General features: G+C 33.7%; 1 protein-coding gene across 5 annotated transcripts in view; it reads right to left on the bottom strand.

The window, feature by feature from the left end:
• Positions 1–12057, bottom strand: part of LOC128219700 (uncharacterized) — a 40356-nt gene that overhangs the window by 22192 nt on the left and 6107 nt on the right. For 3 of the 5 annotated variants that reach the window (XM_052927621.1, XM_052927622.1, XM_052927624.1), the window contains exons 2-9: positions 8926–8990; positions 6980–7137; positions 6474–6604; positions 5194–5326; positions 3634–3702; positions 2403–2515; positions 1952–2033; positions 995–1162 (exon numbers count right to left, since the gene is read on the bottom strand). In XM_052927621.1, the coding sequence (XP_052783581.1) occupies positions 995–1162; positions 1952–2033; positions 2403–2515; positions 3634–3702; positions 5194–5326; positions 6474–6604; positions 6980–7137; positions 8926–8971 (900 nt within the window). In that variant the 5' untranslated portion in view covers positions 8972–8990. The remainder of the gene's footprint in view (positions 1–994; positions 1163–1951; positions 2034–2402; positions 2516–3633; positions 3703–5193; positions 5327–6473; positions 6605–6979; positions 7138–8925; positions 8991–12057) is intronic. The other 2 variants (XM_052927626.1, XM_052927625.1) reach the window with 1 other exon arrangement.

Raw genomic sequence — 12057 nt, 5'->3', positions numbered from 1 at the left:
TTGGCTTTGCATACAAAAGGTAAACAATGCCAACATGATATATTACACTTCTGTTACCATAAGCCAAAACATATACATAGCATAGGCCATACATCCGACGTATATATTTGTCGAGTACTTGAACAACTAAAGCAGACGAACGTGTATCTCTTATTAGAGCTCTGGTTGTTTTCAGATCGGTTGAACTACTAATGAAAAGGCTGGAGTTGCCTTGGTGTTTTAATAAAATGTCTTCTCCTTAAGCAAGTGTAATGGTTTGAAAGTAACGGAGAATGTAGTTGTTAGGCTTGCATTAATGTGCCGAAGATAAAAAAACACTATTAATTGACCTTAATGGTATGAAAAGTAGTGTTAATTCTGATAATTTCATAATTCCATTAGACTTCAGGGATAGTCTATTATACTTGAGAAACCTTTTAAATGTTTGTGAGACCGTTTTGTAAATACTAAACTAATTATTTGCTTTATATTGTATTCCTTTTTTCCCATTTACGTAAGTGTACTTCTGCCTTGAGCAGCTTCATAAATCCACTGTCGTTTTTAACGAAGTTGTAATAGCTTCGTTATACTTCATGTAGTTGTCGTTGTCGTTCAGTAGGGAAAATATATAGGTTTGGGAAATCATTTGAAATTGAGTTTGATTGGAAAAGATATGGACATGTCCGAAGTTTTATCAAAGTGTAATGCCATCGGTATGGACAAACTTAAAATGCTGCCGATGCGATGAGTTAGTCAAGTAAAAACGCCGAACAATTGTTTAGTTCTTGATGTTTTTCAAATTAAGGACTTTAAAAAGGTGCGTAATGTCAGTCAGTTTTTACTTATACGAATAGCTCATCAAAGATACCAATTAAACACAAAAATATGTATTTAAATATTTAATAGCTTGTGGTTTGATGATAAGACCATTTTTATCTTAGACACACAACCAACCTTGGATAAACAATCATGCAATTCTACGGACAAGCTTGTTAATTGAAAATTCAAACCATACCTGCATCATCTGTCCATGTATCCTAGCCACTTCTTGAACTCCAAGGGTGTGTACTTCTTCTGGGGTAATGTCCGTGGACAAGTGCCACCGTAGACAAGCACGGTAGTAGTCCTCCCCATTGGGCAGCGAGCTTACGCCGTATTCTGTCCGAGAAGCATTTTTGTACTCCTGTAAAATACATATCGTTTTCAATATTAAGATTAAATGCCCTTAATGTTTGCACTTGTGCATGGACCTTAAGGGTTAATATCATACCAAAAACTGTCAGACACTTAAAAGGACAAGTCAAGTCAATATCTGTCAATTGTCGAAAATATTGCCACATATAAACATAAGCTTTGTTTATACACAACTATACAAATATCTTACTAGGCCCTTTCTATAACAGCCATGTCATTTACTGGGTATATGACGTCAGTAGAAAAAAAATAAGTACTTTAAGCACAACTAATGGTGTATCGGTGTTTACTTCTTTTCTGCATTTGTTTTTTTGTTAAAGTGTTCGGTTGGTAAGGCTTAACCCGTCTTGGTAAGCACCTTTAAATGTGGCTACACATTAACAAATTAGTAACGTTTCTGAGTAGTCTCCTTTCTTTGTCGTATTTCAACAATAATTGGCATGCTCACTCATGTATCTTTATAATGGTTTGTGTAATTTTCGGATTATTTAAGGGTTTAACAATTTAGTTGAGTGCAAGTAAACCTCTAAGCCCATTGTTTCCGTTTCGTTGTGGACATGCTATGTTTAGAATGCGGTCTTTTTGTACTAATCAAAATCCTATACTAGGAAATAAATGTGACATTTCAGCCTTAAACATATGAATGTGAACATTTTAAATGGGAACTACACTTAATGATTATACCTATTAAGCGTTGTTCTTGACTTAAATGATTGGTATTTAAGGTTGGGAAAGGGATTGTATGTATTACGAATAAAAGTAAAAAGATAATAGTTACCGTCTCAATGAACGTCTTGAGTGCAGTGAAGTTATCACGAAACACTGTAAAAACTGATTCAGCTGCGGTTCTGAGATTTGTTCTGTAAAATACGTAAACCATTGAAATAAAGTATGGAAAATATGGAAATTGACTTAATTTGACTAGTAAGAACGGATTTATAATGAAAAGCGTTTGTATAACAATAAGTTAAAATTGAATTTCCCCTTTTTATAGTTTTAATCTCACAGTTAAATACTGATATACTGGAATACCACTTATTAATCATCATCATCATCATTGTAATCGTCGTTGTCGACGTCCTCGTCATCATCATCATCATCATCATCATCATCATCATCATCATCATCACCATCAACATCATCATCATGCAGAAAAGAGGTTTTTGGCTTCCATTTATTGATTTAGTAGTAGTAGTAGAAGTAGTAGTAATATGATAAAGCAAACTTACTTATTACTCTCTGGTAATGTAACATTGTCAAGGGTTTCATTAAAAGGGGCATACAATGGACAGTTTGTATTGGACGAGCCGATGAGAGCCTCGATTTGTCCAATGGAAGCGTTCTGTAATAGAAGGAAAACAATTGTTTATTATCATTCTTACGACAAAGCATACCGTTAAAATTATATTATTATGAAATAGAACTTCATAGATTTCGACAATTCGTCTTTTTTTCAATACTCTACATATTTTATTATATCATAAAAAATAATGTTTAAGGAAATCGCCAAAATATAGTAATGCGTATTTTAAAGCTAAGCAAACATTACGAATCATGATTTGTATAGAATTACGGTCAGAAAAACTTGCGTTCAAAAGCATAGCCGTTACTTTACTATAATGTTTAACATTTGTTTATCTACGTTCTGAATTTTAGTCAAAACCATAATTGTTCTTAAAATATATCTCATATAAGCCACACGTTATTCTTGATTGGAATGTCCGGAACAAATTTGAAAAAAAATATTCAATTTGTCTAAAGCATTTTTCATTTGGATTGAAGCGGAATTTCAACTCAAATAAACTCTTCCCGTGTTAAAGAATTATCAACTACTTTACACATTTAACCATCCCAGTAAATTTACATTGTTACTGACCGTTCCAAGGCGGTACCTAAAAATTCTTGATAAACATACCTATTCTTTATATATAGTATGCATGCACTGTGCTGTTTGTGAGTTTTGTGCTGTTCTTCTATGTTTCTTGTTTGTGATTTTATGTTCTATGTCTTTGGCGTTTACCCAACGCCACTAAACCGGCTTTATGTTTAAACGTTTTGCTACTAAGCTTGTTTGGGAGACTACGGTAATTTTCTCGGGAGTACTTCATGTTGGTGTAGCATAGTGTTCCCCTTTAAATGTTTTACACTACAATGATAAGCCTAGTAGCCTTAACTTAAACCAAACCTGTATTGAAAGGCTAATGGACCAATGCCAAACACAACAATGACACATAACTCTAACTATCGCTGTTGGTAAATGTTTCAATAACTGCCATTGCTCGGTATGTCAAAGGTGAGGAAAAACTCACTTAAACCGGCTTAAAAGTACTTTATCGAGAGCTTAAGATACCCCTCAGTAATAAATAGTTCCCGACCTAAGTACGTACGGGAAATGGCTCGGCAAACAGACGTTATCTAAGAATGACCCAACTTATACCATACACTGAAATATTTCAGTACCATAGACACCCAGTGGTTTGTTGTTCCCTTAGATATGGCCACTCTCATTCTTCTGATGTAGTTCAGAGCCTGAAACGACATTTGTTTTTTTATTAAAACATGTTTTCTTTCATGAAAAGGATAATTTCAATACAACTATTTAGGAATTTGATCGTAAGCTTAATTATAAATTCATCATCATCTATAAAGATATATATTTCTTTTTATAAAACAACCCAAAATAATATTGGGGAAGCTTTAACTAACATGCATGAAATTAAATAAGGCATATAATCTTTAATAAGTTTTACTTTATTTGAATTACTTTCGAGATCTTTATACGTAAAACCGATATATGATTTGCTTGATTTGAATCAAATTAATGAAGAACAGAACAAAGTTGATTTCGTATAAAACAGTTCACATAATAAAGACAATGATATAAGTCAAAGATGACCCCCTTGATCATTTATAAATTGAATATTCTGCATATATGCATGGCGATCAGTTATAAATTTATGTAGTGCATTTCAAAACTAGTTTAAATGCATGTTGTTGATACATCGATTATATGTTTCAACTCAATGATATCGGTAAATAACATTATTTCTAGAACAAAGTTCTTTTAGCTTATAAAATTTAAGCATTTTATACTGGTAATTCGAGACTATCATATAAACAATCAAATATTTTGGTTTAATACAATGTTAAATGTATGCTACTGGAGCATGTTTACACTCTTTGTTTTAATGTTTATCATTCTTTCTGTGACCAATTAAACACATTTTTTTTCTCGAAATATTTTAGTAGATTCCATCATCGTTAAATTTACTTCATATCAATATCTGGGCCCTTTTTCTTTGAAGAATTATGTCTGAGTTTTGGGACAAGCTCAGAAACTAGGGACGTCTCATGTTTCATCATCCAAACTTCACTGGAAGAAACGTTACCATGAAATGAAGAGTTGCCGTTTTCTTCGTAATCATGACCCTAGACATATTAAATGTACAAAATATGTATAGCTGAACTAATTCTGAAAATGCCAGATAGTAGAACAGATTATTTGTAACAGATACAGCAATTTGGATCAGCATTGCTCTTTTGATAGCAATTTGCATTCCTTGCCATACATGTTATATTTTACAAAAGCACTTCAATATCATGCAAGGTGTCAGGTATTGTTAGTTGCAGATCTTAATGAACTCACATACCTAATAATTTTCTCATCTTTATCAATCTACGTTTGGTTACTGTTATAAACGGTCAAAGAAAATATATTCCGCAAAAACGTCACAAGGGCTTAGGTAAGCCCAAGCCCACCATTCAAACGTTTAAAGGAACACCATGCTTGGAAACACGTCCTCTAAAATGCATATGCATCAAACTATCTGTATCAATACATGTTTGGGTTACTGCTATAGAACTGTCAGCGACACCCGGGTACACTAGGGATGTTAACTAGTGCATAGGTATAATCGAATACTTGTTTCAACATTTATAAAATAAATAGCAATGGCATGCGGAGCCAACATCAGCTTGAATGCAGTAAAGAATTGTAAAGAAATAAGGTAAAAGTTTTACCTGATCACCCCAGCCGTACACCCTGGTATAGTAGTTGACAAAGTCCTCGTATGTTGAGAATTTTGTCGGCACAAAATAGCTTATGTCTGTCCACATGCCTTCCAGGAAGTTCACTGGGTTCATCTGACCATAACTGCAAATTGAATAACACAATTATTATTTACTTTTGTTTTACTAATATGAGGCAATACTTATTGGGCGGTTGAGGAAGTTTAGATTCCATCAATAAAACGAGATGTTTTCTTGTTTTAAACTGAAGTAAAGAGCTCTTATGCCTTGTTATTGGTCTTTGTATATTTAAAATACGCAAGGCATCGGAAATTTTCCGATCCGGCATAGTATTCTCCCCCGTACAGATATGGGCTTATTATTAAGTATTGTTCTCAGTGACCTAAATGCTGCAAGTAGTCTCCCTTTTGAATACCTTTGAGACACAGAACATTTGAAGAATCAAAAACACTTCTATAACCTAGCGCGAAAGGTTGTCGAGGGTTATAAACAACTTTTTGTTGTCCTAGGAACGAATGTACCACTGTGCATACGTTGGCTGAAGCATTGTCTATATAAAGCTGTATGCCTTTCGAGCATAACTTAGACGTTTATTTCAGAACTTACTTGACAGATGTAAATTCTTGGAAATCATATAAAACCTTCTTGTCTGATTTGCCTTGAATTACCATGATTGCACAATTGTTTGTTCGTCGCTTGAGCTTAGAACAAAAACACGACGTTTATCCCTAGACCATGATTAATTTTTATATTTTTTAATAGTTTTACGCACAATCGAAACGCTTGTCCTTTTATCCAGTGGGGGTCAATCTAAGACAAAGTGTCTTTTGTTTCAACCAATAAGTCAGAATATGATTGACTGTCTTTCTGCAACGCCTAGACTATTTCCTTTTTTGGGAATGTATATCACTATATAGCTCTAACAGCAGCATTTTTCACTCTGTTGCTGCTACAACAGGCCTACCAGGACGTTTACTGACTTGCAGGCCATATAGAACCCCTTTAAATTTGTTTTTATTACACTAGAACTACCATGTATGCCAGACAACTCAGAGACAAACTTCTATGACCACAAAGAAACTCGGGCTACCATTAAAGCCCTGATTAAAAGCCAAACGTTAGATGTCTCCTTCTATATCAAAGTTTCATCTGTTTATAAAAATCAAGAAAGTGCATGGTGATTAATTTTGCTTTCATTCATTAGAAGTTTTATTTTAGTTTTCATATTGAGTGACTAGCTTTAAAATCAGATGTTTATAAATAAATCTTACTTTTTCCATTTATACCCTGCAGTGAATACTTCAAGGGTGTCATTCAGAATGTCGTAGCTGACCTGTCGTTCACTCGGGAGTTGGTCTCTAGGAACCGTGGACAGTTGGCTCAAAAACTTGTTTGCTTCATTCTAGAAAGCAAAGGTTTCGGATATAAGATTCCGGGATAACAATCCTTGTCAATACAAGTTAAAATTATTCTAAACAATTGGACAATAAATCCCAGTACAGGGTTATTGTATTTGTCGTTTCTACAAAACGGTTATAAACGCACAACGTTATGGCCATATTTAAGCATTGTTACCATACGTTGATTAAAATGAAATGGCACAAATAGACTTGTTATCTATAATACTGTAAGAGGAAAAGAACACAGTCTATTACTACGTGCAAAACCATCAAACCATCAAGACGCTGATCTTCCCTAAAGGTTTATAGAAGAACTTGTCACTTTTCAATCTGCAGTTTTGTTTAAGAATTTAATACACACACATTTGCCCACTTACAAATCTTCTATCCAAATCATCCAATCCAAATTGCTCCACGCGGTCATCGTAAGTGTGCACATCAATATTGGATGCGAATTCTGGGGCCTCCATCAGTCGCCACTCCCAATAGTCATCGATAACCTTCTGGAAGTCGGAATCAGGACTGCCATGTGCTGCTTTAAATGTAAAGTGTGATGTTTACGTCTTCGGTAATTAATCTTTTCATAAAATGCGTTTTGGTTTTTATTTCACTCAGCTATTAATAAAGTCAAATCTAAATTTAATGGCTTAATGATTTTGTTGATATTGTAACATGGACAAGAATGAATACGATCCAAAGACATCTGAATACTTATGTTCTCTACAGAATGAAGGGAAATGTCTATGTAAATACGATTTATTGATTACTATTTTTATAACGGAATACGAAATCTTACAGTTCATAAGATGAGCGTTTATCGTATGTTTTTCAAATCTTTGATTTTGTGTTGTAATGAGATCTTAAAATATTTTTGGATAAAATGGTTAAGTAATGTTTTTCTAAAGAGAATATGTCGCTTTCTATTTGAAGTAGCTTTTCATAATGACAAATGAATTACTTTAACATTCTTAAATCTAAAATACATTTTCCACTAGCCTATATTTGATGTATGAACTAAATTAATTAAAATTACCAATGCAGCACCAATACAGCCCCTGCCCACGCCAGCGCTCGTCAGTACACACTCATTAACCCTTAGTGTGGCTTATACAGATTTATTAAATCATACGGCCATGTAATAAAACAGTTCCTTTTCACATACATGCAATATCAACAGTGTGATACTATTAAAACGCACTTGAAATGATCTTAAGAGTAGACGGAGCAGCGATAAAGGCTAATTTATCTCTAAGGTTATCTTTAAAAGTTCAGTTTAACATAATACAGCTTAACTATTAATGTGCACAGAAGACATGATCATCTATGTTTGTCAGATACAAACACATTTTCATTTGATGGTACCCTAGAGTATCAAACGTCAAACGAAGATTCGTTTTATCAATTGGAATGTAAATTACAAAAACATATGAAATGCAATTGTCATTCAAGTATAGCATTTTGGTATGAAGTAATTGATCAGAGGCGGTTAAAATCAGTTTTGTAACATATTGCTAAGAGCTGTGTGCGTAAAAATATATATTCAATAGACTGCAAACACACCCAAACTGCCTTTAATGAAATACCTGTTGGAATTGGTAACAAGGGCGTTTTTGTATATCAAACTAGAAAATATAAGAACATACAAACAATTCAATGCAAACGACTTTCAAAATGTACGAAGATTACAATAAAGATCCATATGAAGAAAGAGCATTCAAACCAACATGATTATATCAGAAATAACCAATATATATAAAAGTAAGGCGACCGGTGCTCAATTACTCTCAAAACTAGTTCCAGTTTTTGCTTCAAGGGTTTGGGTGGTTTGGAAAAATGTTTCGGAAGTTTTGCTTGAAGTAACAAATACAAGGTTTTGTGTACAGCTTGAACGGCTTCAACAATATGATGGAGCTTCTGAATGTAGCTATTAATTCTAAGATTCCACAGATTGCTGTTTGCCTGTTTTATCTAAATGGTGATTCAGCGCACGTGTTGTATCACTGTTCGCTATGTTGTTGTTTCAAAGTGAAATAGTGTTCGGGCAGAACGAACCGACAAACGGTTTCGAGAGTTTTATTCTATTTGAAACTGTCACAACAAATACACAGTTTGTGAAACCAATATAAAAAAGAAATAGTGTTTATTACCAACAAAAATGCCCTCAGTCATTCAAGAGTTTACAATGCAATTGAATATGAATTCGTTTAATGAGTTTCACAAATACGTGCTCTTGCATGAATGCTGTGTTTATCATTACTAGTATGATGTTTGCACAACGTATCATAGCTTAAGTTTTATATATCAACTCTCCATCTGTACTTACCACTAATGCTTAAACTAAGCAGCACTGTCAATGTAAGAAACTTCATTGCGCAGCTTCAATGGCACCTGCAATTAAAGAATGTGGGATTCTTAGGCAAACATATCGGTTATTAATACTAGAACTAATTCATAGACCAGTTCGATTTTTACCGTATCATAACTAATGAAGTACTTTCAATTTTCGCTAATAAGCCAAGCCTGTGTTAGACGTAAGCAACATTAAATCTGTTATGTAGTACAAGAAATTTATTTATCTATAGATTTCGATTGATTGATTTCAATGCATTTTAGGTAGTAACCCAGGTATTGTTGAATTGTTTTTATGATCATCATTCAAGAAAACTGAACTTAACATCGGAATCAATAGGATTATATGAGGGACACGCGCATGATTTGTAAAAGGCACGTGTTACGAACAAAAATGTATAACGAATCTAAGTGAAAACTAAGATACTGAATGGAACCCTTCGACAAATGTTGATATTTGCTGAAATGTCGTCTTTGACGACTACAATTTTGAATGCTGTTACTAACGGGATTCAGCGATTCTTTGTAGCGTTATTAGGTTATTGAAATTATCACGTTATTTTATCAACGTCAAAATATCAAAATATGTTTATTTAAGTACATGTGGTTTAATGACTTAGGTGTCTTTTTTTCTACTCTTCTTTTTTACTTTACCTGCTTGAGTACGCTACCCACCAAAGCCATAAAATTGTTTTAATTCTTTCTTTGTACTATTGCTGGAATTTCGGTATCATAGACACAAAAATGATAAAATATAACAATTATTGTTTTCGGATGAATTATCGATAAATCTGATTTTGGTCCAAAACCGTAAGCGAGTCCATTCATGATACTGTTTTCTTCGAGTAGGGAAGGAAAGTAAGTTCTAGAAGATCGCTACTTATCAACGAGAGTGTTAATATGATATAAACGTCAACATATGATTACATTATATTTGCTGCTTTGTCAGCTGAAACAAAGATTATTTTTATGAAGCCATATTTTTTTAGGGTTATCTCAATAAACTTCATGGAGAGGGCTTATGGATTATTCTTAAAATTTCAATGTTCTTATCTATTAGGTAAGATATGTTATAAATCCACGGCGTGAAGGTGTTAAGTTCAAACCTTTCTTTTTTACAACTGCTTGTGCAATATTAAGATAACGTTTTTGTCCATTTTAAATTACATGTATTGAAAAAAATTCAAGAATCTTTCTCATATTTTGGAACTTTATTAAGTGTTTAATTCGTAAATTATTTCAAATTAAGTTAAAATCTCCAGTAACTATATGACCAACAGCGAGGTAACGGTACACACAGTTTATACAATCTCATGGAGAATGTCATAGTTAAATATGAAGTTTCGAATAGGCCCGTTTTATTTTAACATAGTATTGACACTTCTGTGCTCTTAAAGTAGTGCGGAATGCATTTTTATTTAATTTTATTATTTAATAAACCATTTAAATTGTGAAGATCTATACCCTTTTTTGCTAAAAGAATGTTTAATATTTATATGAAAAACTACAGAAACAAGTCCAGTAGTCACAAGTTTAAACGTTCAAAAGAAAAACGTTCAATGGTAAAGGGTAAACGCCAATGACATAAAATACTAAGACAAACATTCATAAGCCATATACATGGAACAACAATAAAAAAAACTCCACAATCAACACACTCCATATACAAAAAACACTACGGGTGTAAAATACTTTATTATTTACGCGTATCAACATTATCAATAGTCGGATGAAGATATTGATTTGTATAACCATTTACAATACCAGCGCATTCATATTTTTATTCAAGGCTGTCCTCAAAATTATATTTCACACTTCCTAAACCAGGAAGCGTAATAATCTAAAATCGAAGTGACTGTACGTGCATTGAATCATGAGAGTAAGGTCCTGACAAGATAAATGCAGTCAAAAAACTCAAAAGTTATTACACAATCAAACTCATCTTTATTAGTAAGATGAGAAACGTTGTAGACTGGCCTGTGTGTCATCTTGTGTTGTTCTTCATTATTGTTTGTTTTATCGTCATATGTTCGGCGTGATATATAGAAATAAAATAACATAGTCTATTCTATGTCACAATTATTCAACATTGGCGGTCTCCCTGACATTCACCTTTTAACAACTACGGCGCCAAGAGGGATGTATTAAATATTTCTAAAAAAAAACATCGCACATACGGGTCGTGGCGGTCCATTAAATGGGGCAGAGACAACCGGCGGCCACGGCAGTCGCATTTTACTAGACTTGTAGATGTGAAATTAATGTTAACATATCTGCTAGTCAGCTGTTGAAGATGTTACGAAAAATGGCCGACATATATATTTATGTAAATATTTAAAATTTCTGTCTCGGTACCTCATTGGGCTTGTCGACTGGGCTACTGGGGTCATATATCTAAGTTGTGTTATATATCTTAACCGTGTCAGTGTGTAATGTAGCCACTTTTTGTAAGGCATTGTACTCATCTTACAAACGAAGCTCATTTTTGTCTCCCGGTTATATTTAAAGTAAACTTAGTTCGTCGTGACTTTATCCTGTAATACGAATAGACGCATATTAGTTACTTATCCACCAGTCAAAACTGCCGTTGTCCTAATTGTTAAATTTATTGTTTATTTATTGTAAATTGGATGGCATCAATTTGATTGACGTAACTGTTTTGTACAATGCGGCCACGGACAACGTGCAATAACTGGCGAGCTGTTTATGTTAAAAGCGTTGTAATACATTTGCACGCTACATATTGAATGTCTAAGCTTCGCTTACTACCGTTAACATATGTAAGTTAACATACTGACGAAAACAAAGAAACAATCTCAAGAATGGTACAATTGTGTGCTGTACTGTACCATATTAGAAATTGTTTCCTTGCTTTTCGTCTATACATCAACGTCTATGCTAAACAGTTACTTCACCCACTACACCCATGAGCGATATCACACACTCGCGCTGAAACGCTCGTATCTATTTCTTATCAACCGTGTTGTGAGTGCAGTAACTATTACTTAAATGGCGACTCGTGACATATTAACGTGCTCGAGTTCTTAATGCACCGGCCAGAAATTATTAAAACAAAGACGTGCGGCGCACAGCTTCGCTTTATCAA

The sequence above is a fragment of the Mya arenaria genome, chromosome 15 (assembly GCF_026914265.1).
Source record: "Mya arenaria isolate MELC-2E11 chromosome 15, ASM2691426v1".
NCBI lineage: Eukaryota > Metazoa > Mollusca > Bivalvia > Myida > Myidae > Mya > Mya arenaria.
The sequence above is the reverse complement of the archived record's forward strand: the minus strand, read 5'-3'. Positions and strand labels throughout refer to the sequence as shown.